General features: G+C 47.3%; 1 protein-coding gene across 1 annotated transcript; it reads right to left on the bottom strand.

Moving 5' to 3' along the window:
* Window positions 1-468: 468 nt before the first annotated feature.
* Window positions 469-23,446, bottom strand: HEXA (hexosaminidase subunit alpha). Its single transcript, XM_035118040.2, has 14 exons — window positions 23,137-23,446; window positions 19,860-19,955; window positions 18,857-18,922; window positions 18,536-18,582; window positions 17,825-17,935; window positions 16,338-16,439; window positions 14,148-14,280; window positions 12,404-12,584; window positions 10,616-10,702; window positions 9,558-9,630; window positions 6,141-6,321; window positions 5,163-5,253; window positions 3,090-3,194; window positions 469-726 (listed from the first exon to the last, which is right to left on the bottom strand). The coding sequence occupies exons 1-14, from the start codon at window positions 23,372-23,374 to the stop codon at window positions 663-665; spliced, it is 1,575 nt and encodes a 524-aa protein (XP_034973931.2). The 5' UTR covers window positions 23,375-23,446; the 3' UTR covers window positions 469-662.
* Window positions 23,447-25,532: the final 2,086 nt, after the last annotated feature.

Here is a 25,532-nt window from a genome sequence, read left to right on the forward strand (position 1 = left end):
CTAGAATTATTTTTTGTCGGGGGCTTGGGCAGATATCCCGTGGGCCATCCTTGCCTCTGCCATCATTCTTGGGAAGGGAGATTTGTTTGGGGTGGGGGTTGGTGGAGAGTGTTCAGACCCCCCTCCCCCAACATGCAAACATAATATACATAGAGTCCAGTAGACCAGTGTTTCCCAACCTTGTGCCTCCAGATGTTTTGGGACTACAACTCCCATCATCCCTAGCTAGCAAGACCAGTGGTCAGGAATGATGGGAATTGTAGTCCGAAAACAGCTGGAGGAACAAGGTTGGGAAACTCTGCAGTAGACCTCTAGGTCTGTTTAACTGATTTTCTTTTAATATTGAAATCAACTTGATTAGAATTCAAATTAAAATACATTCGCAAACACACTAAAGAAACAATAATATAAAAATAATAACATACAATATAACATAAAAAAATACCATACAACTTCAAATATAACTTGTTTAACGGATTTTTATTATCATTCTTATTTTAAATGGTGTGGCTTTTTTGTTAAGACCCAAGATCAATAGTAGTTTGATTTCCCTTTGACGAATTATTGATTTTTTTTTATTGAAAATAGTACTAAATCAGTGCTACCCTCTCCATGTGGGTGGTCATACTGATATGGCAGAGAACAGGACAAGGGTGTAGAGGTCAAGAGGCATTGTATTCATAGTCACAGTATCCTGTAAACAGTGGCTCTGCCCGTATTCCTCGTCTGCAACAAAGAAGAAGAAAAAGCTTATCAATGGAAGGTCACACTGCTTTACAAACAAAACAAAAATTAAATATGCTCAATGAAGATGTGCTTTTGTTTTTTTCATTTCACAATATTTACATATAGCTTCTAAGCAGTTTACCCCCCCCCCCATTTTTTTTTATGATCCATAAGCATCAAAAGAGATTGAAAAACATTCAAAAGACAAATGCAATCAACAGTGTGCAAAAGAAATAAAAACGCACATCAGCATACTGCATACTAACAGCATTCTGAAGACACCCCTTGTGCTTCTTCGAAACCATCTGTCAATCCACAGAGAGACCAAGGGATTCTGAGAACATGTGCTGGAACACATGCCTTACTTGGATTCCGGTGAGTCACTGAATCACAGAACTGTAAAGCTGAAAGGGACCATGAGGATCATCTAGTCCAACCTATAACTGAAGGAGCATCCAGTATACCTGAAGGAGCGTCTCCACCCCCATTGTTCAGCCCGGACACTGAGATCCAGCGCCGAGGGCCTTCTGGCGGTTCCCTCACTGCGAGAAGCAAAGCTACAGGGAACCAGGCAGAGGGCCTTCTCAGTAGTGGCGCCCGCCCTGTGGAACGCCCTCCCATTGGAGGTCAAGGAGATAAACAACTACCTGACATTTAGAAAACACCTAAAGGCAGCCCTGTTTAGGGAAGTTTTTAATCTGTGATATTTTATTGTATTTTGGTACTTGTTGGAAGCCGCCCAGTGTGTCGGGGGAAACCCAGCCAGATGGGCGGGGTATAAATAATAAAATAATAATAACTTCCCCCCTCTAACTCAAGCAGCTCTCGGTTGCTAAAAGGAGATCTCAATGTACCAAGGAACGGCTTCTGTTATTTTAGAGCAGCTGTGGCTGGACTCCTGATCCCATCTTCCCTGGTCATTGGCTATTCTGGTCAGGAGCTGATAGGAACAGGAGTCCAACAACATCTGAGGAGCCCCAGTCCTTCCCACCCTTGGTTTTCTAGAGACTGGAGCAATAAAAGATAGACAAAATTGTAGCTCAGTTGGTTAGAGCATGGTGATAATAACCATAGCTGCCAAGTACCCCGTTTTCCCCGGGAAACCCCTGTTTTTACTTACCTTTTCCCAGTGGTCCCCTGTATCACTTCGTCTCCCGTTTTTCTGTTCTTTTCTCCTGCTGGCCATTTTTTTTCTTTCCGATTTGCCCTTCTATGGGCACCAAAAATGGCCGCCGCCGGCTTCAAAAGTCGCATCTACGCATGTCTGGAAGTGCATAGGCTCAACTTCCGGCGACACCGGAAGTTGCATCAGCGCACTTCCTGACATGCGTACAAGCGACTTTTGAAGCCGGCGGCGGCCATTTTTGGTGCCCATAGGAGGGCAAAGCGACACCGGAAGTTACGTCGACGCAACTTCCGGTGTCACATGGCTGCTGGTACCAGATTCTGCAGTCCGGGACTTGGAAGGTAAGGCTAATAACACCAAGGTTGTGGATTCAATCCCCATAAGGGACAGCTACATATTCCTGCATTGCAGGGGGTTGGATTAGTTCAGTCCAGCAGAGATCCCTTCATGGGCCGGATCACGTGCACGCGCCTGCGATTTCTGGTGTCTGCACCGACGCAATTTCCGGTGACGTGGAAGCGAGTCCCCGCGCCGCGCGGTGCCAGTTTAGCGCAGCGCACGGGGACTCGCCGAGCAGGCGGCTCAGTTTGGGGGCGGCCCGTGGGCCGGTTAAATGACCCCCGTGGGCCGCTTGTGGCCCATGGGCTTTAGGTTGCCGACCCCTGGACTAGAGGAAAATCAGGGTCCCTTCCAACTCTGTAATTCTATGATTCCCAGCCAAGCGTGGACAGCAGCTTAACAAGGCTTCCCCGGTCTCACTATCTGGCGCGCAAGACCGCATCAACCTTATCGGCCAAGCCATGCCCACCTGCCCTGCACCTGACATAAAATACAAGGAGCAAGGCCGTTACTGGTGGGGCTTGGCCAAAAGCAGGTTTGCTGGCCCCACTGATCTATGCTCTGCAAGCGTTGACAATCAGCTGGTTGCTAAGGCTTGCAATGTACTGGTTTGATTTCAAACAGTGCAGGGACCAAACCAGGTCGTCTGGTGTCACAGCCGGTGATTGACAGACGGCCAGATCCAGTTCCCCATCCCAGCGTACAGGATTGTTGCCTGAGGTGCGTGGAAATCTCAGGGCATCAAGCGCAAAGGCCTTTGTATATCCAGATACAGTTCACAGGTATGTCCTGTCCTTTTCACTCTTCATGGCTACATGTGACGGTCACGCTGCACGTCCGTTCTTGAGAGCCACGGGTACAAACAAAGTTTCCCAGAGGGCTCAGCAGAGAGTGTTACCTGAGGAGGGTGCACCGGAAGTCTCCCAGCCTCCTATACGCATCCTGAAGGTCTCGGACCGTCGCATTGCTCCAGAGTCTCTCTGCTACAGCCCCAGCTCTAGGCCTTGAGGAAATAAAACAGCACAGCCCTCACGTCAGAAACTATGACAGGGCTGGTGAAAATAAGTCACAGATTATGAGTAAGCCCTGAAACCTGGCGAGGGGCTCCTGGGTTAAGCTTAAGGAATGGCACGCATGCTTGGAACGTGAGAATTCTGACCAAAACGGAAACAGGAGCAGAAATTGTCACTATTTGCTTATTCATTCCGTGTCCAGAACAGAAAGCAATCCGGCGAACACAACAATGGATCTGGTAGCAGGATGGAGGCAGCCATCTCCATTGCAATCATGGCATTGAAGCCTTAAAGCTAAAGGCCACCACAATCCAGAAAATAGAAATCGAAATAGGCAGACCAGATATAATGGCAAGAGCAGCATCTCCTCTACACATATTAAAAGCAAATGAAAAAAAAAATCATTCACAGGGAATTAATTGCAAAGGCCTAGACATGTGGGCAGGGCAGCAGGAGACTTACCATATTTTTCTGTGTATAGCACGCCCCCGTGTATAAGACGCCCCCTATTTTTGGGGTCTCAAAATGAAGAAAATGGGGGAGAGGTTGCCGAGATTCGTTGAGCTTTTTTTAAGGGGGAATTGGCCAGAGCTGTGGAACTTTTTAAGGGGGGGATTGCCGAAAATCGCTCACCCACCACATGGACACAGACAATCGCATGCATCGCCGGGGCTGCCCAATTGTCGCAGCTGCAGCCAATTGCCAACAACCCTTGCCACAACCACCAATCAGCCGCCCTATCGCCGCTGAGAATCTGTGACTCGCGGCTGCAGCCAATCACACATCCCTCCTCAGCACTACCTGTGTATGAGATGAGCCAAGATTTTTAACATGATTTTTAAACAAAAAAACCCTCGTCTAATACACAGAAAAATATGGTTTGTTGTTGGACAGACCATTACCTGCCTGTGCAGAAATTATGGGGCCGTGGCGAAATACTTGGGACCTGCCCACTCCTTAGGACAGGTTTGTTTTGGTTCCATGTAGTTGGTGTCTAGTGGTGCAGGGAGGTCGTTTTACATCAGGTGCCTTTTCAGTCTGGGGGATGCATTCTGGGAAATCTTCTGGGCCCCACATGCCAGAGGCAGGCAGAGCCAGAGGCAAAAGCAGGCAAAGCAGCATGTGCACATTTTGCCTGCGCTCAGGAGGCTAGTTTCTACACATACCTCTCTAGTCTCCATCCCATCAAGCAAATGAAAAGCATTATTGGAGTCCAAGGACATATTCCAGCCAGGCAAGAACTCTTGGGGTGCGAAGCCTGAGGAGAGTTCAGAGGGCTAGACCAGGGATCGGTAACCTAAGGCCCATGGGCCACAAGCGGCCCATGGGCGTCATTTAACCGGCCCATGGACCCCCGCTGCCCGCTCGGTCGGCTCCCTTGCGCCGCGCTAAACCACGGGGACAGCCTTCCATGACGCTGGCCAGCTTCCCATTGGCTGCAGGAAGCTCCTGCAGCCAATGGAAAGCTGCGTATGCCTCCTCCGCACTGGAAGGAGCGCCAAAAATAGCGTTTGCGTGTGCGTGCATACACACACACTCCAGCCCACCGCGGCATCTGTGGGACCGTGAGCCGGCCCAAGCCACAAAATTTTTGCTGAAGCCTGGGCTAGACAGATATGGCCCCCTAGGCCTGAGGTTAAGATCACTGGCCCCAAATTGATTTTTACAGTTGTTTACACTGAATTACACTTGTTTACATTGAATTTGCCATTTTAACGCCCAAACGTGTTTGGAGAGGTCCTTTTGCATCTCATCGCAACCTCTCTTTTTTTGTATTTTAACAACCCTGAACCCAATTTAGTATCATCAGCAGACCTGGCCGCCCCTCTCTCCTCCTGGGAAGCCAAAGGCGTCAAGGACACATTCCAGCCAGGCAAATGAGCTCAAGGAGGGCCTCGATCAGAAAACGTGCCCCTACAAGACAAGGTGTGGCCTGGTTTAGTGACCGCTGATCTTACCAGAGTCTTGGGGTTAAGTTTGTCACATCCACAAATTCACCCCACATGCAGGCCTCTCCTCCAATCACCAGCTTCTTCTGTTCCGGGCTGCCTGCCAACAAGATGTATTCTTCAACCAATTATTGCAAGGCTATTATTACACGGCTTTATCGTTACAGCAGGTACGCAAGGACAGGGGATAAGCGACGCTGGCTACACTCAACATTGAAAGCAAGTGAACCACAAACGGTTATTAATCTTCCCATTGCTGCTAGAATAAACGTAGTAGCTTTGGGTGGGTGGGAGGGAGGAAGCACAGGCTACATCTCCTGTGCGCTCACTTGTTTGGTTTCAGCTATACACAGGCAAAGATGGGGATGCTCTTGTGAGACCTCAGGGGAAATTGGTAACCCCAAGCAGATCTGGCGTAAAAGGAACTTTTCAGTTCTCAGCCTTGCTGCTTGGATTGCAGGGTGGATAAAAATCAATGTTTTTTTTAATAAAAATAATATATATTTTATTTAAAACGGATTTTTTAAAAATCAGATTATTTTTTATTTAAATCAGATTTTTCTTAATTTACAGTAAATTGGATTTTGAAAATAAAATGCTTTTGGAAGAAAACTATTTCTAAAGATAATTTTCTATTTAAGTTACATTATAGCCCAAAGGCTATTCATCAGGAAATAAGGATTTGTTATCCCATCCTTCCTCCCAAACGAGTCCAAGGCAGCAAGCAATCTGAAAACAATGCAATGCAGGTGGGAGGTGGGAGGAAATGTATTTAAAACAATAACATCAAAAACTGTAACAACATTTTAAAACAGTCACATACTCTCACAGCCATTAATTTCAATTGCCTGGGGGAACCAGAATACTTTCCACAAATGGGGAGCCACCACCAAGAAGGCCCTGCCCCAGTTCTGTGCCAACAAGGCTCTCTGCCTCACAGTACCCAAGATGGCAGGAAGGGCAGGAAAGCCAACACCAAGAACGTACCTTCAAATGCCAATGGCTCCACCTGGTGAACCGCCATCCAATCCTGTCCATAAGAGATGTGGTTAAGATACCAGGGGGCAGAGAGAAGAGCCCGGTAGCCGGCTTTGGTGACGCGCGCCATCTCTGCTTGGTATGTCCCTGCGTTTTCTCTCCACACGTGTATTAGGGTATCAGGCTTCACCTGCCCAAAAGAGGAGCAGGGAGGGAAGCACGTCAGAGACCAGAGACCAGGGAAGGGCCATGCGTTCAGTTAGGACAGCAGGGCGGCTGTGGAATCATGGGAAGCCGCAACAGTGAATTACAGCCACTCTAAATGGAGATCTTTATCCCAGCTGGTATCTGCACTGGACTTGAACTGAATTTATAAGTACGGTAGGTGCTGCTGTTGTTCCAACCCCCAGAGTTGTTTTCTTTGTTATTGTTTTTTATATGCAATGGTTTCAACCGCTTTTTAGATCTGCAACTGTTTAATATATCTGCTATATTTATATATATTTTATATATCTGGTATCTGAAGAAGTGTCCACTCTAAATGGAGATCTTTATCCCAGCTGGTATCTGCACTGGACTTGAGCTGAATTTATAAGTACGGTAGGTGCTGCTGTTGTTCCAACCCCCAGAGTTGTTTTCTTTGTTATTGTTTTTTATATGCAATGGTTTCAACCGCTTTTTAGATCTGCAACTGTTTAATATATCTGCTATATTTATATATATTTTATATATCTGGTATCTGAAGAAGTGTCCACTCTAAATGGAGATCTTTATCCCAGCTGGTATCTGCACTGGACTTGAACTGAATTTATAAGTACGGTAGGTGCTGCTGTTGTTCCAACCCCCAGAATTGCTTTCTTTGTTATTGTTTTTTATATGCAATGGTTTCAACCGCATTTTATATCTGCAACTGTTTTATGTATCTGATATATTTATATATATTTTATATATCTGGTATCTGAAGAAGTGTGCACGCACACGAAAGCTGACACCAGAACAAACTTAGTTGGTCTATAAGGTGCTACTGGGCTTTTTTTTAATTTCGACTGCGTCAGACCAACCCGGCTACCTGCCTGAACCTAGAATCATGGAAGGCACCACATTGAGCCGCATGAAATGCAAGTCCACCCGTATCTGAAGAAGTGTGCATGCGCACGAAAGCTTATAGCAGAACAAACTTATAGGTGCTACTGGACAATTTTTTTAATTTTGCGTGTGTTTTATATATGTTTTTATTGTATCGTAAATCACTTTGACATGTTCCATGGGAAGCAATGCACAAATTAAATTGGTAATAGTAATAAATTAGGGGGGGATAAGGAAACCAGAGGGGATAACCACCACCGTGATCCTGACTAAAACCCCACCCCACCCCTCTCACACACCCCAGGAACACCATTCATCAGATGTGTAAAGGTAAAGGTACCCCTGACCGTTAGGTCCAGTCATGGACAACTCTAGGGTTGGCCGAGGGAGCCAGCGTACAGCTTCCAGGTCATGTGTCCAGCATGACAAAGCCACTTCTGGCGAACCGGAGCAGTGCACGGAAATGCCGTTTACCTTCCCACCGGAGCGGTACCTATTTATCTACTTGCACTTCGTGCTTTCAAACTGCTAGGTGGGCAGGAGCTGGGACCGAACAACGGGAGCTCACCCCGTCGTGGGGATTCAAACCGCCGACCTTCTGATCGGCAAGCCCCTAAGCTCAGTGGTTTAGACCACAGCGCCACCCACGTCAGATGTGTAGCATGTGCTTAATCGGATGTACCATGTGATTGATATGCATGCATTGATTGGCTCAGATATATGAATCATTATTATTACAGTGGTACCTCGACTTACGAAGACGATCCATTCCGCGGCGCTCTTCGTAAGTTAAATCTTCGGTTGTCGAAGCGCCCATTCTGCACACGCGTGAAGCGCGTGGCGAAAAGACTTCCGGGGTTTTCGACTTCGTAAGTCGAAACCTTCAGAAGTCAAGTCATTCAGATGTCGAGGTACCATTGTACTAATATTCCTAATATTAATATTTGTATACTGTCCTTCATCCAGAGATCCCAGGGCAGCTCACCACAGAAAAATACAAAATGAGAACACAAAACAAGAAGAAGGTGAGCCAAAGGGACCAAACACACACAGGCTACATGCAAAGCTCAATGTTCCAAAAGCCAGGCAATCCTGTAATACGGGAACAGCCTGAATGGGACAGTGGCAACCTATTCCTCTTTAGAGCAAGAGCAGAACAGCTTAGTGCTTAAACAGAACTAAAGGTGGGTCAGCAAAGCGGCTTTGGGAGAGGGGAGGGAGAGAAGCAGCACAGCAGACAAGTAGCAGCTAGAAAGAACCAAACAGCGCATGAGATCAAGCACACTTTTTTGTGATATTTTCTCAGCTCTGGTGACTGCCAAGAAGAAGAAGAAGAGGAGGAGGAGTTTGGATTTGATATCCCGCTTTATCACTACCCGAAGGAGTCTCAAAGCGGCTAACAATCTCCTTTCCCTTCCTCCCCCACAACAGACACTCTGTGAGGTGAGTGAGGCTGAGAGACTTCAGAGAAGTGTGACTAGCCCAAGGTCACCCAGCAGCTGCATGTGGAGGAGCGGGGACGCGAACCCGGTTCCTCAGATTAGGAGTCTACTGCTCTTAACCACACTGCCAACTCATGCAGGCCCGGAGTTAAGGAATCTGTGCCCCTCTAGGTGTGGATGGGCTCTCGAATCCCATTGGTCCCAGGCAGCAGGGCCAAGATGAGACTTGTAGGTGATGAAAGACACATTCATCCCTATGTATGCTTTGATACAGCAGTCCAGCCAGAAGCCCAGGCTTGGTGCTACCATGGTGGAGATGTGCCAATGGGGAAATGGCTCTTATTCTGGCTTCTCAGAATTGTAATTGCGACCTTGACCCAGCCCAGGAATAAGTAACCTCTGATCCAGGGGTCAAATGCAGCCCTCCAGGCCCCTCTACCTTGCCCTTGGCACCCTCCCCAGGCCACACGCCCCTCCAAGCTACACCCTTCCCCACCTGAAGATGCTGAGGATAAAACCTGGGACTTTCTCCGTGCAAATCAGATGCTCTACCACTGAGCTACGGCCCTTCCAGGTACTTTGCCTTGAGCAGGAATATATGGGAAGGTTGCAAATTCAACGACACTCTTGCTCAGCAGCATTTGGTGGGGAGAGGGGCAGAGGGATCCACAGTACGCAAACATTCCTCCTACATGCAATTGCTCCGCTACCAGATCTTGCTACCACGACATTTGCCCAGCTGTCTGCATAAAAGAGAAGGGAGGAGCAGGGCGGGGGAAGAGAGAGGGGAAGGATTTCCGCTGCACCATGCAAGAAGCAGATCTATATATTGCCCGGGGGGGGGGTGGAGTTGTGAATAGGACACATCAGCTGGAATTTCACCTAGAGGCATTCTCACCTTCACTCCGTTATCAAAAACCTCCTGCCATACCACGTAGCCTTTGTTGTAGGAAGAGACTATATCCAGCAGCCTGGAGTAACGAGAAGAACTATTGAAAAAAAGGAGGCATTTCCCATCCTTCCCATTTATTCCTACTTTGCCTATATTCCATGCAAAGTACCTGGAAGGGCCATAGCTCAGTGTCTAGAGCATCTGCTTTGCATGCAGAAGGCCCCAGCTTCCATCCTCAGCTTCTGCAGGTAGTCAGTGTAAGACTGTACTGAGCTAGATGGACCAATGGTCTGACCCGGGGATAAGGCACCTTCCCGTGTTCCTTCATTTGCACTCCCAACTCAAAAAGCTAGCTTGGATAATCATATCTTAGCTTAATAAACCAAGATATGAATGAGTCCACAGAGCACCTTTGCACAAGCTGCAATTAATTAATAAGTTGCTCACCTGGTCCAACTGAAAAACTGTAATCGCCAGCTTTGGAACATGTCAGGCTATAAACTTCAAACCATGGTTTGTTCTAAAAGTGGTAACCATAGTTTCTTATTTGAACGAAGTGGAGAACTATACAGTAAGCCCACAGCTTACTTGGGGGTTACATTGCAGGGACTGTGCCAAAGGCCAAAGCAACTGGGGGAGGGAGAAAGAAGAGGCTCAAGTGCTACTCGCCAGTCCTAGCTACTCAGAAGTAGGTCCCACTGATTTCAGTGGGGCTTACTCCCACATAAGTATGTATAGAATTGCAGCCTAACTTGGATCAGTTCTCCAAACAGTTCAAGAAAGGGGCAAAACCAAAAAGGACTTTCCCTGTGCTAAATATCTTGAGATCTGGAGAGGTGTTGGGAGATCAGAGTTTTGATAATCTCTGCAAGTGTTTTTTTTATTTTATGTTTCCCTCGGGAGGCCGAAAGCAGAGGAAACTAGGCAGGGCCTTTGTTACAAGCCATGCACCTGTACAAGAAGGATCACCTGGAAGACTGGGGTGATCTTCCAACATCTGGCAGTACTCCCTACAGCTCCTGCTCTGTGAAAGCCCCTGAGCAACTTGGAGCAAAGGTCCTTACCTCTGGATGTAGAATGACTCCAGCTTGGTGTAGTCTTCGCCAAACCCCATCTTCTGCATAAATGCCTGGACCTCTGGATTAGACCTCCTGCGTGGGAAGGAGAGGAGCCAGATTAGAACCACGGAACAGGTAGCACCCACCAAAGACTCTGAATGATGGCATTCTCCGAGGGTCAACAAAAATAAAAACAAGAACGGGCTTCCCATCCTGCACACATCAGGTGATTTTCTACATAATCACAATGAACTGCAGTATACAAAGTAGAATCCTCCCTTTCTTTTTCTTTTAGCAGAATCCCTTTTGATTTTTTTTTTAAGCAAGCATGATTTGCCCCGGAGGGTAGGACCCGAACCAATAGCTTCAAGTTATAAGAAAGGCGTTTCTGACTAAACACCAGGAAGAACTTTCTGACAGTAAGAGCTGTTTAACAGTGGAACATACTCTCTTGGGAGGTTGCGGACTCTCCTTTCTTGGAGGTTTCCAAACAGAGGTTGGGTGGCCATCTGTCATGGATGCTTTTGTTGAGATTCCTGCATTGGAGGGGGTTGGACTAGATGACCCTTGGGGGTCCCTGCCAACTACAGTATATATTTCTATGATTCTAGCCACTCCAGATGACAGGAAGAAACCTGAAAACAATGGGCAGAGCATGCCCTCCTGGTCACCAGAGAAAGGGAGGACCAAACAGGGTTTCAGCAATTCTGATGATGGGTGGAGGAATTTTTGAAAGACTCACAACATCTTCCAAGAAAACTGTGTGTGTGTGTGTGTGTGTGTGTGTGTGTGTGTGTGTGAGAGAGAGAGAGAGAGAGAGAGAGAGAGAGAGAGAGAGAGAGAGAGAGAGAGAGAGAGGAGGGGGGGAGAAGAAACACTTATGGTTCACAGCAAGAAAGCTGTACATGTATGTCAGGGGACCTTCCTACACATAGCTGCCAAGTCTCCCGTATTCCCCGGGAAACCCCCGTTTATCCAGCCGTTTCCCGCTGGCAGTCCGGATTTTAAAAAACCCCGTAAATCCCCCGGATTCTTACCAGCCCGGGGAGGCTCCTTCTGCGCATGTCTGGAATCTCTAGACATGCGCAGAAACGATTTCTGGCCCTGTGGCCATTTTGGAAATGGGCAGAGCATGCATAGAAGCAACTTCCGGTGCTGCTCTGCCCAGTTCCAAAATGGCTGCGGCGCGACTTCCGGTGCCGCGCTGCTGCCGATCCTGGATTTTTCAATCTGGGAGTTGGCACCTATGTTCCTACAGGGAACATCCCCCCACTCCTGCTGACCAGCACTTTGCCCAGCGAGAGCAGCAGCAGCAGCAGCAGCAGCGGGTCAGGTGAGGGGAATCAGGAAGTTAGCGGGACGGAGGTGTCGGGGCTCAGTGATGTTGGAGAGCCCTTGCACCGCCTTGACCAAGAGGTGGAGGGGAACAGGCAGCCCCTTCCGGCGCCCAAATTAAAGCGCACCACTAAACGTAAGGTCAGGAGGAGGTGATTCGGGGTGCCCAAACTCTTATGCTGGTCACGCAACTGGAAACATCCACTCCCGGATTCTGCGAGTGGCTGAGCGGTCATGTTTTCTGCCATCTCTGCACTGTAAATACCATGCACAATAAAACTCTTAAAGACAGAGCGGACTCGGGCGTCTTTACTCAAGAGTAGCCGTAACAGCACCACTACAATGTACAACAAAACTATTATCCCAGAAGACACAGGTCCCTGAAACTAGCCAGCTTCTCTCCTTCCCCCACCTCCCTGTCACTCCCACTCCAGATCCCTCCAAGAAATCAAGACTTGCCAGCATGAGAAGTCAACCTCATCTCCTCCCAAGTGAACGTAGAAGTCTGGAAACACAGAACTGACTTCGGCAAAAAACTTGGCCATGAACTGGTAAGTTGTATTGAGGATGGGGTTGACTGGCCCATAGCTTCCGGAAGGATTTGGGCCCACATAGCAGGGAGTCAACAAGCCTGGCATGCCTAAGATGAAAAATACAAACAAAGGCAGGGGTGGAGTTGGGGTTGGGGTGGGGAGAGTCGGCTTAAACACACAAGCAGTGAACGAAAGAAAAAAGCAAGCTCTGAATGAGTGGCCCTAGAAGATGACGCACTGGTCCCCTTTGCCAAAAGGGACCCAATGGACTTGTAAAGCTAAGAATAGCATGCAGAAAGTTACAATTCACTAACGGCCCAATCCTAACCATGTCTATATATCTGAAGAAGCGTGCATGCACACGAAAGCTTATACCCAGAACAAACTTAGTTGGTCTCGAAGGTGCTACAGGACAATTTTTTAATTTATTTCGACTGTGTCAGACCAACACGGCTACCTACCTGAATCTATATACCTGCCAGTTAGCTCAGTTGGTTGGGGGTTTGATCCCTGTATGGGCCAGCTGCATATTCCTACATTGCAGAGGGTTGGACTAGATGATCCTTGGGGTCCCTTCCAACTCTATGATTCTCTGTTTTGATGATACTCAGGAGGAAGCCCTATTGAATTCAATGGGGCATGGTCCCAGGAATGGGAGCCTAAAACATTCAATGTTCTACTGCAGGGGTGGGGAATCTCTGGTCTGCAGGCTAAACCTGGCCCCTCCAGGGGTTCAAATTTGACCCACGGGGCTGTTTTCCCCAAACCATGCCCATCCCGTTTCACACCTGATGCTTATGTGAGATTGCCAGTGTTCGATCTGGAGCCTTAAAGTGCACTCTTGGTTGTGCATTGGCAAGGGAAAGCGGGCGGCAGCTCTACTGCCCATCAGCTGGCAGGTGGCAAAGCTGAAGCCACACTGGGCTTTCCGGAAGTTCTGAGCGCTGCTCCGAAGTCCCGACTTCAGGGCTTTGTTGTGTCATCAGGTGATCAACAGGTGAGTGGCCTGGCCCAACTTTCAAATCTGGCCTGGGAGACTAGGAGCTGATCTATAAAGCCAAAATATATCCCTTAGCCCTGCTCTACATGACGAACAAGTGGGTCAAACCACAATGATATGCAGCTCCCATCAGACCTGACCACTGGCCACGCTGCACGAGGCTGGGGGGCATTAAGAGCCCAGCATGTGGGGCATCACAGGTTTCCTATCCCTACATTCAAGCATTCTAGCATTATGGAAGAAAGTTCTTCCTGCTTCCCAAGTACGCATGAAACACACAAATCAAGGCACCTTGGAGGGACCATCATCCCACTCAGCAGCTTGCCTTTTAACTGCTGAACATTTAGACCAGGCATCCCCAAACTGCGGCCCTCCAGATGTTTTGGCTACAGATGTTTTGGCCTACAATTCCCATGATTCCTAGCTAACAGGACCAGTGGTCGGGGAAGATGGGAATTGTAGTCCAAAACATCTGGAGGGCCGAAGTCTGGGGATGCCTGATTTAGACCCTGAGTCATATAAGCACCTGCCTCAAAGAGCTACACATCTAACACACCTCTTTCAGCCAGGTGGTTTTCATTTGTGTTCCAATCCTAACTCAGAATATACATTGGCTCCAAGAACCACTAAGTACGCCATTCAGCTGGTCGCTGCAGGCCCCAGCCCTTACCTGGACCCCACGAGAGAGTGTGGCCAGGAGTGTCAAATTCGGAAATCACCCTGATCCCACGCAGACGGGCATACTCAATCACGGTCTTCACATCTCTGGCAGTGTACACATGGGTGGTAGGGTGGAAGGCTCCCTGGAAAGGCACAAAGTCACAACATCTTACTGCCCTACAAGTCTTGTTAAAATTGTGTCTAGGCTGGAGCCCTTAAGAGAAGTGGATTATTCAAAATCCTCACCTAGTCTCCATCTGCACCATACATTTAAAGCAGTATCATGCAACTTTAAACAGTCATGGCTTCCCCCAAAGGATCCTGGGACATGTAGTTTGTTAAGTGTGCCAAGAGTTCTTAGGAGACCCCACTAATCCCCTTCCCGAGCTACAATTCCTAGAGTGGTTTAGCAATCAATCCCTCTTTCCCAGGGAACTTTGGGAACTGTAGCTCTGTGAAGATAATGTGAGTCTCCCAACAATTCTCTGGATCCTGGAAAAACTACAGTTCCCATTATTCCGGGGGGGGGGGGAACAGTACTGTTTAAAGTGGTATGATACCACTATAAATGTCTAGTGCAGATGGGGCCTTCAGCCTAGCAGAAAGACATGCATAGCGCTAACTCCAGGCTTTGGAGACTCTTTGGGAAAGACACTCTCCTTCTAGGAGTCTGTACTTTCACTGCTATTTTCACCAGCTGTTCTAGCTGCTCGTCTTCCTCATTGCTACCACCTGCTTTAAAAAAAGGAACGCCGGTGGCGCTGTGGGTTAAACCACTGAGCCTCCTGGGCTTGCCAATCGGAAGGTCGGCGGTTCAAATCCCCGCGACAGGGTGAGCTCCCGTTGCTCTGTCCCAGCTCCTGCCAACCTAGCAGTTCGAAAGCACGTCAAAGTGCAAGTAGATAAATAGGTACCACTCCGGCGGGAAGGTAAACGGTGTTTCCGCGCGCTCTGGTTTCCGTCACGGTGTCCCGTTGCGCCATAAGCGGTTTAGTCATGCTGACCACATGACCCAGAAAGCTGTCTGTGGACAAACGCCGGCTCCCTTGGCCTGAAAGCGAGATGACCCCATAGTCACCTTTGACTGGACTTAACCGTCCAAGGGTCTTTTGCCTACCACCTGCTTTGCTTGTCAGGCAGAGAGCCAATAAGCAAGGAGACAGCGGCATCTCCCACTTCTCCTGATTGCCACCATGATTTAGCAGGTCCGGGTAAAAGGCAGGTGGACAAGCCTGTTTCTATGGGGTGACAATAAGAACTGTTTGACAGTGGAACGGTCTCCCTCAGGAAGTTGTGGACTCTCCTTCATTAGCGGTTTTTAAGCAGAGGTTGGATGGCAATCTGTCATGGATGCTTTGGATGAGATTCCTGCACTGCATGTTGTTGGGACTCCATGGCCCTCAGGGTCCCTTCCAGCTAGGATCCCATGCTTCTATAAGAGGAGGAGCAGGTCATTACCGACGATTGAAGAGTGGCAGACAAAAATGATGGACTATGTGGAATTAGCAAGACTGACTAGCAGGATCCGAAACCAGGGAGAGTCAAAGTTACAAAAGGATTGGAGTAAATTTGTGGACTATATGGAGAAGAACTGTAGAAGTTTAAAGACACTTGCAGGACTGAAATAAATCCTACGAATTGACTTTAGATAAGGAATAAAGAAACTGCGAGACAGAAATGGACAAGAAAACCAATTGGGGGGAGGGAGGGAAGTCAAAGCTCGGCAGAGCAAAGAAAACTGTAATGATTGATAAGATGCTTAGAAGAAAAATTCTGTGTTTATTATGTTTAGTTGTTTTTGTGGTTGTTTGTTTTGTTTTTGTTTAAATGTGTTTAATTGGAAAATTTAATAAATTGTCTTTTTTTAAAAAAAAAAAAAAAGGAGGAGCAGGTCCAGGGAGCTCGCCCATGGGTCTCCTGCTAAGATAGCGTCACTCAACACATGCTTGACCAAGTCAATCCTTGGCCCCACCCCCAGAAAGGCAGTTTCCCAATGAGCAAACAAGACCAGACAAGATAGGAAATACACTTCAGATGAGTGCTGCAGTTTTCCAGAAGGGCACAAGCATTCGGTTCCAACACAAACACTGTATTCCCAATAATTTCCTAAAGAAAAGCAAGGGGGAGGGAGATCATGTGCAAAGTTCTCCCTTGCCATGTCCTCGAGGGATTCCTTGGAAAACTCCTTGTGCTGACTTACCTTTTGGCTGAGATCTGGGAATGACACGCTCTCATACGGAAAGGATGGGTCGTCCACAATGTGCCAGTGGAACACGTTGAATTTGTTATAGGCCATGGCATCCTAGGGAATTGGAGAGCAGCACACACAGTCCCGAGGGATGTATTAGCAACAGCTGGCTGGCTGGCTTTCTCAAGAAGCAGCCCTGTAGAGGTCCAAAAACTGGGGTCCAAAAACTGAGATGTACCCTAGGTGCTGTTTGTCAATGGACGTCTTCCCCACCCACAAGTCTAGGGATGGGGAGAACCTGGAGCCCTCCAGATGGTGATGGACCAAAGTACCCATCACCCCTGACGAAAGGGCATGCTGGCAAGGACCAATGGCAGCTGGGAGTTCACTCAAATCTGGAAGTCGACAGGTTTCCCATCCCTGCACTAAACCGTGCCAGAAATCACCTTTCTACTCCAACATGGTCTACATTCATACAGTATATAAATTATTATAATTACTAAGACTATTCAAAGGGGCTTCAGAGGCTCCACCTTATGCTTTATCCAGTCTCACAAGTCTTCCAAAGAGAAGCAGGCAGCTAAAGCCAGAGCCTTTTCCGTTGTGGCACCCTGTCACTGGAATTCCCTTCGCAGGCAAGTTTGCCTGGCAAAGCCTGCATTTTCTTTTCATGACCAAGCAAAAATGCTTTCTTTTGCCCAGGCTTTCTCAGGTGCTCTGTTTTGTTTGTTAATCCCCCCTCCCTTCATTTTTATGTTTTATTACCATACATAAACCTCTGGATGCACTTAAACCTAAACATTGCACAAAAGGAACATCCTAGGCCTTTTCCTCTGGCGCTGAGTGCTACATGGCAAGACAATCTGCTGCCAGTCACAACGTGTATAAATGCAGTAGGGCCTGTGGGCGAGGGTGGAGTCAATAGGCACAGCAATCAGAAACAGATTTCTAAAAGAGGTGGTAGGGTTCTTCGCTGTTTTTTAAAGCAGATCCACTTCCTGCCATGCTGGGGTCATTCCAGTCCACGTGCATTTCCTCCCAGTTTTAGCCCCTTCTCATTCTTCAGGCTAAAACTGGGATTACTACGGAGTTGCAGGACCCTGTTGCGCTATATTAGGCCTGCAGAGATCATGGCAAGTAGATCTTGGCCCGTTTCAGGAGCAACTTTGGTTAGGTTCTTTAGCAGTGTTTCCCTAGCTTGGGTCTCCAGCTGTTGTTGGACTACAACTCGCATCATCCCCCTAGAATTTCCCCAATCTTCCAACTCAAATAGGTTTATTCCTTTCCCTTTTTTACATTAAAAAAAGTCCAAAAGGGGTTCTCTGATTATTACTAATAAATGTCAACAATAGACCAGAAAAATCTGGAGGACCAGAGTTTCTACACTGATTCAGATGATAACCTGAACCAGACTCGTGTGTTTTCCAGAAAGACTAGCAACACTAAGGGGGAACGAGATCCCTGAGGAAAGCCTGTTGCCCCAAGCCAACTTCACATACCAGTGTCTCCAGAATTGCTCTCAGAGGCAGGTAATGGCGTGACGTATCAAGCAGCAGACCTCGGTGAGGAAAGCGGGGAAAGTCAACTACATCTGTCTTGTTTATGCGGAGCTGTGCAGGGGAGAAGATGAACGACAGTCAGGAGAGTCTCCGAAACCCTTTGACGGCAAAGAGCTTCCCCACGGCCCAGACCGGTTTTTACTACCACAGCCTTCCCCAACCTGATGCTTGCTCCCACCCCCACCCAGTGTTGTTGGTTCACATCTCTCATCACATCTGAGCATGGGCCTTCTGACTGGTATGGGGCAACTACTCCAGGTTGGCACGTCTGAAGCATAACTGTATTTGCTGGATTATTTCAAACACCCCAAAAGCACAAGTTAGCAGCTACTTCCTCTGCCCTGCCATCTCAAATCCCTTTGCCTGTGGGAAAGGACAACAGCTGGCATGGTGGCAGTGAAATGCAACCCATTTGACTCAGGAACTGGGCATTCTTGAACTTAGCCTCTGCATCCATTTTTTCAGCTGGCCCTGCTGAGCCTCGTTGTGGGTAGAGGTGGGGGAAGAATATCCTGTAATTCAGATGTTCTGTGATTACAGGGCAGTGAAAGGAGAGGCTGGATCAGGCCAATGGCCCATCACGTTTTCACCGTGGCCAACCAGATGCATTACATCAATATCACCAACCACGGAAGATCCATATTCACTCACCGCCCCATCATCGTCTCTCCAGGCAAGTTGGCTGAAGGTCTCCAGCCCTGTGGAAACAAGGCAAGATCAACTTAAATGTGCATGGTTTAAAAACAAAACATGGGAGCATAGAAAGTTGTCTTCTACTGGGTCAAACCATTTGCCCATCTAGCTCAGCCGGCTGGGAGTGCTGCCCCAGGATTTCAAGCAGGGCGTCTTTCTCTCTACCTGCAGAAGCCGGAGATTGAACCTGTGACCTGCAGCATGCAAAGCAGATGCTCGGCCACTGAGCTACGGACCTTCTGCTTACAGAGGAACTGTGGGAAAGCTCAGTTGCCTTACCTCTGAGAGCTCCCCATACAGTATGTGCTGTCAGAAGCATCTGCTCATCTGAAACGGTCAGCTTATCTGAAAGAGCATCAAGCAAGAGAGTTGTTAGGACTTCTTAAAATGTAGCCTCTCTCAGAATTATGCCAGTATATGGGGAACCTGGGATAGATAATGAGTCCGCTCTTCTAGGTTTATATATAGCAGGGGTCAGTAGAAGGCAAATAAGGGATCTATACTGTGATTTACAGCAGCCTAGAAAAGATTCCTGACTTCCAAATGTTGAACAGAAGCAGCAACAAAAGTTCACTCCCATCAATTTGGCCAGTCTTCCCCAACTTGGTGCCCTTGAGGTGTTTGGCACTTCAGCTCCTATTCACCCCAACCCGCATGGCCAGAGGCCAGCAATGAGGAGATGAAAAATTCAATCATATCTGGAGGGTCTCAGTTTGACCTCCCCTGTTCTTATTCTTCCTACAGTACAGAGGGCAGTCTCTGAAATAAACAAACGTACCCTAACTCAGCATTCAGTGACGGATGCCTGTTGCAAAAGGTAAAGGTAAAGGGCCCCTGGACGGTTAAGTCCAGTCAAAGGCAACTATGGGGTTGCGGCGCTCATCTCGCTTTCAGGCTGAGGGAGCTGGCATTTGGTCACAGACAGCAGGACTAAGCTGCTTCTGGCGCAACGGAACACCGTAACGGAAACCAAAGAGCACAGAAATGCCGTTTACCTTCCTGCCACAGTGGTACCTATTTATCTACTTACACTGGCGTACTTTTGAACTGCTAGGTTGGCAGGAGCTGGGACAGAACAACGTAAGCTCATCCCATTGCGTGGATTTGAACCACCGACCTTCTGATCAGCAAGCGCAAGAGGCTCAGTGGTTCAGGCCACAGCGCCACCAATGCCTGCTTGCAATACTTTCCAGCTGCACTGAAGCAGCTCTTGAGCACAGTTGCTCAAGCACAGTAGCCCACACAGCTCTGGAGGTGGTGCTAAGACACTTGGTTCTCTTACAGCTCTCTGAGGAGTCCAGAGAAGGATAGCCATCACACCCTGGCTCGGTGACAGTCACAAGAAGCTTGTTACAGGAGTCCTCAGAGTGGGCATTCTCTGCGGAACACAGAAATGAAAGAACACAGATAAATCATCGTCTCTGCTAGTACAGGAAACACCTGTCAATGAATTTGGGCAATGATTACACTTATTTCCCCCCCCCTATAATATTATGAAAAATATTGTTAGGGCTGAGAATATGGTGACTACTGTATCAAAATTGTACCGATGATGATACAATATAAAATTGAATTGCAATAGGGTAATAAAGACTATAAGATAAGATATCTTCATTGTCATTGTCCCCTTGTGGGAACAACGAAATTACTCGGTTGCTACATCCACTCAGATAAAGCATTCCGCATAATCCAAAATTACAAAACCTAATTAAAAACAGTAAATATAATACAAATAACAAGTAAAATAAGATGACTTCAAAGTCCAGGCTTTCCATTTTAGGCCAAAATCGCTCTAGAGAAGAAACTGTTCCTGAGACGGCTCGTTCTTGCCTGCATAGTTCTATATCTCCGTCCCGATGGCATTTGTGTATAAGGCACAGATTTGAGAGTTTTTAATTCACATTTTTCTTTTGCTTGTCCATGCAATTTATTATCTGAAATAGAAGAAACCTCCTGCCTGTGGTGTTTGATGCTGCTCATTCAAACATTCTGAGATCTTCTGGCAGGTGCCATTGTCAAATGATATGACAGGTGTCCACTACTACCTACATACATTCCAGAAAAACAGTAGGCATTTTTGTTCCAACAAGTTTCTCCAATGGCATACATGGGTCTTTACCACGAATGTCTGCTTTGTATTGCTGTTTTTGTGCTTTTAACTGTTTTGCATTATCTTTAGGGTACATTGCCCTGAGGTTGTTGTTCAGAAGGCAAATAATGAACCATGTTCTAGTAGGGCCAGAGGCAATAAATATAAAATTGACCTTTGTATACCAGGGCTAGTTGCTACACACACACAACCAGTCTACCGCAACCAATCTACAACCAGAGTTCAAGGACTCATTTGAGCCAAACACCAGGAACAATGCATGCAGCGTGCAAAGCAGGGACTGTGGAGGGGCATGGCCTACAGAGGGTCCTGGGGGCCAGATAAAAAGGTCTTAGAAATGCAACTAAATAAAAATTATTTGCATTATTTTTGACAACGGCATTATTAGTGTAGTGCTACATTTTAAAATAATGCACATACACACATCCCAAACAGCAGCAGCAGCACATCGTACCACAATATCTAGTTTATCAGAATGAGTACAAATGAAATACTATGCATAATTTTTACAGGAATTAACTCCGTGGTGCTTCCTTCTGGCTGCATAGATTCAACACTAAAAACAGAAGATTTTCAGCTAGCTGAAATGCGGGAAAGGCACCACATTCATTAAAACTTTTTAGGCACCAGGCAAAAACATTCCTCTTCAACCAGGCCTTTGGCTGATTGACAGCCAATGCCCTTTAAAATGTGTTGTGAGATGAGGAGGAGGGATTATTGATTTGTTGATGTTTTTGTTTTTACTATGTGTTTTGTTTTTATATTGTAATTTTATGTTGTGAAGCGCTCTGAGATTTGTGGATGGAGGGCAGTATACAAATTTAATAAATAATAATAATAATAATAATAATAATAATACTATAACCTTTAACTATTGGAAAGAAATGCATACAACCTTGCAAAAAAAACCCACACACACCAAAAAAACAGTGTCAGCATCTAAACAGCTAGCAGGAAGTAGGAACTGATTGAAAAGAAGGAAATGAGTACTCAACCTCTTATGATTATTATCTTCCTCCTTCTTTGGTTCCCTCTATGCTAATTGGTCACAAAGTTGAAAACCAAACTACCGTCTTGCTCACTTCTCAGTGCTCTGCCCTGCATTCCCAAACCACTAAAACGGTATCCATATTTGCCTCGACAATTGAGGAGTAGTGGTTAGAGCAGGGGTCGGCAACCTAAGGCCCATGGGCCACAAGCGGCCCATGGGGGTTGTTTAACCGGCCCATGGACCCCAGCCGTCCGCTCGGGCGGCTCCTGTGTGGCGTGCTAAACCAGCGCAGAGCAGAGTGGAGACCGCTTTCCACAACGCTGGCCGGCTTCCCATTGGCTGCAGGAAGCTGCGCACACCTCCTCCGCACCGGAAGGAGCGCCAGAAATAGCATTTGCGCATCCGTGCATGTGTGCACGCACACTCCTGCGCACTGCAGCATCTGCGGGACCATGAACTGGCCCAAGCCACAAAAACTTTGCCGGCCCCTGGATTAGACGTTGGAGCATCAGAAACCAGGGTTCAAATCCTCACCTGAACATGAAACTTACTGGGTGACCTGGAGCCAGTTCACAAGGCTGTTAAAAGGATAAAATGGAGTGGGAAAGAACTATGTAGGCCACCTTGAGCTCCTTGGAGGGAAAGGGGGGGTGTACCACCTATTAAAAGCATCCTTGTTTAGGCAAGCCTACCCAGATGCTGAGAAAGTTGAGATTATTTTAATTTGTTTTAGTATTTTAAGTTTTAATATTAAAGTACAGTTGTAATTTTTTTTCCCTTGCTTTTTACTCGTTTTCCTTCTTGCAAACCACTTTGAGGTTCTTTCCAATGATCAGAGAATTGTAGAGCTGGAAGGAACCCAAGGGTCATCTAGTCCAACCCCCTACAATGCAGGAATCTTGCCCACAGCCATCCCTGGCTGGGCTCAATCCATTAAACTTCTGGCTAACTGCCAGATGCACTGTTAACCGTTTACTACTATACAGTACAGTATCAGGATTATTGAATATTGTTTTATTTGACATAAGTTGTTTATTTTAAAGTTATTGTAAGGTTTTTTAAAAAATAATAATGGATCACATTGTTATTACATGTGTGATCTCTGCTGCCTTACTTTGTTGTTTCTTCAGCTTGTAAACGACTTTGTGTATCGTAATACAAATAATAATTTCAAAAAATAAAACCCACAGCAACACAGGGCAGTTAAATCCAGCCGCGCATTAAGTTTTGAAATGAAATAAAACTGCTGGATACAAGGCTTTCTACAAACAGGGGTCAGACTCGGAGCTTTCAGTTCCCCAACTTGGAAAGGGGGAAGAGGCGTGTCTCTGGGCATGCACAGAGTTCCCCTCGGCAATCAAACCCCGAAAGCCCTATCCGGGATGACAAAGCGTGCAGATATGGAAGAAGAGCGATGCTTCTCCTTGAAAATCACTCTTAGCCCCCAGCCCCCCTGACCTGCGTCTTTGAGTCCGGGAAGGAAAAGCAGCGCCCAGTAGCGCCGGAACGCCTCGTCCAGCACCGAGCAGCCGGGTCCCACGGCGGACGAGTCGGCATAGCCGAAACGGAAGCTCCCGGCTCGGAGGCGGCAGCCGCCCTGGGCAGCCTGGATCAGCCACTGCGGCTGCGGCCACACGGCAGCGGCGACGGAGGCGGCCGAGAGCAAGGAGAGCAGCGCGCAACGGAGCCCCGCCATGGTCGCCAGCGGAGCGCACGGGGACTGGCTCGCCCGGGGAAACACAGCCGATCGGAGGATGCAAGCGGGGCGGGGCGGGCGAGTCATGTGATCGTGCAAAAGGGGAAGCGGGTGGTGCCCCGGCGACAAGGCGGAGTCAGGGAGCCCGCCGTGCAAACGTGCCTGGGGAGGATAGGGCGAGGATTTGCAGCCCATCTCCGACTGCAACCAGTGCCTGTTTTACGTATAAGCTAAACAAGCAATAGCTTAGGGCCCCACTCTTGGGAGCCCCCAAAAAAATTAAAGGAAAAAACAAACTGGATGTACATTTCCAAAATATAAGATTTGTTGTTTAGTCGTGTCCTATTCTTGGTGTCCCCATGGACCAGAGCACGCCAGACACTTGTCTTCCGCTGCCTCCCGCAGTTTGGTCAAACTCATGTTGGTGGCTTAGAGAACACTGGCCAACCATCTCGTCCTCTGCCGTTCCCTTCTCCTTGTGCCCTCCATCTTTCCCAACATCAGGGTCTTTTCCAGAGAGTCTTCTCTTCTCATGAGGTGGCCAAAGTATTGGGGCTTCAGCTTCAGGATCTGTCCTTCCAATGAGCACTCAGGGCTGATTTCCTTAAGAATGGGTAGATTTCCGAATGAATGCAGATTTCCAAAAAATAGCAAGGAGACATGTAAGAATTTTGAGGTCATATATATAATAAATGTTCATAAATGTACCAAGCAAACAGTACAGGAAGACAGGCCTGAAAACCATTTTGATTCTCCCAAAACGACCAAATGTTTCTCTGCAAGGAGAGAAGAGGGGTGAATGAACTTTCTCATTGTCTCAAGGATTAAAGTGATTTCCATCTCAAAGGAATGGCCAGGCTACCCAGGAAAAGGCAAACTAAGAAACATTAGGTCCATTAGGTCCCAAGTCGACTCTGGGGTTGCAGCGCTCATCTCGCCTTTTTGGCATCTAGGTCATGTGGCCAGCATGACAAAGTCGCTTCTGGCGAACCAGAGCAGCACACGGAAATGCCGTTTACCTTCCTGCTGGAGCGGTACCTATTTATCTACTTGCACTTTGATGTGCTTTCGAACTGCTAGGTTGGCAGGAGCTGGGACTGAGCAACGGGAGCTCACCCCGTCATGGGGATTCGAACCGCCAACCTTCTGATCGGCAAGCCCTGGGCTCTGTGGTTTAACCCAACAGCACCACCTGCGTTCCGAGATACCTATTAGGTCTATAAATTACCATATAGCATATATTCAACACAGCCCAACACCTCCATCACACAGAAAGGGGAAGTATCACATATGAAGCATATGGGATATGGAACATTGCTATTTCTAATAAAATAATGCTTGATTGAAATGTTTTGAAAGGTACAGAAACACCCAGAGATTTTTTAGTGGAACTTTATTTCATATGTAAAGACTTGCAGCGGCAACAGCATCATGCAAAATCTGGAATCCCTGGCAATGCTTCTGGAATAACACCTTTTACTGTTAACTTCAGGTACATCAATATGAATGGTATAAATCTTCACTTATTTATGGGCATCTGGAACACCCTATGATTTTTCTGATTTTGATATTCACTATTGTAGTAGTTTTGTTATCTTAAATTCTTAAACGTTCTTACTTGTAATAAGATTGGCAGTAATCTTCGAGAATTCCTGGAGAACAGGCAAAGTCCCAGCAGACTGGAGGAGGGCAAATGTTGTCCCTATTTTCAAAAAGGGGGAAAGAGAGGACTCAAACAATTACCGCCCAGTCAGCCTGACATCAATACCAGGAAAGATTCTAGAGCAGATCATTAAGCAAACGGTCTGTGATCACCTAGAAAGGAACGCTGTGATCACTAAAAGTCAGCATGGGTTTCTGAAAAATAGGTCATGCCGGACTAATCTGATCTCATTTTTTGACAGAGTCACAAGCCTGGTAGATGAAGGGAACGCTGTGGATGTAGCCTATCTTGATTTCAGCAAGACCTTTGACAAGGTGCCCCATGATATTCTTGTAAAGAAGCTAGTAAAATGAGGGCTAGACAATGCTACCATTCAATGGATTTGTAACTGGCTGACTGGCTGAACCCAAAGGGTGCTCATCAATGGCTCCTCTTCATCCTGGACAGAAGTGACTAGCGGGGTGCCACAGGGTTCTGTCTTGGGCCCAGTCTTAT

Source organism: Zootoca vivipara, chromosome 14 (assembly GCF_963506605.1).
Source record: "Zootoca vivipara chromosome 14, rZooViv1.1, whole genome shotgun sequence".
NCBI lineage: Eukaryota > Metazoa > Chordata > Lepidosauria > Squamata > Lacertidae > Zootoca > Zootoca vivipara.

Bases quoted from the DNA above. Each gene is read 5' to 3' on its own strand.
- HEXA (XM_035118040.2), bottom strand. From the start codon at position 23,374: ATGGCGGGGCTCCGTTGCGCGCTGCTCTCCTTGCTCTCGGCCGCCTCC. The intron at 17,936-18,535 runs GTGAGTGAATAT...TCCCCTGCACAG, and splicing joins GGAGAGACGATGATGGGGCG to CTCCGCATAAACAAGACAGA. The intron at 5,254-6,140 runs GTACGTTCTTGG...TCTTGTTGGCAG, and splicing joins GGAGCCATTGGCATTTGAAG to GCAGCCCGGAACAGAAGAAG.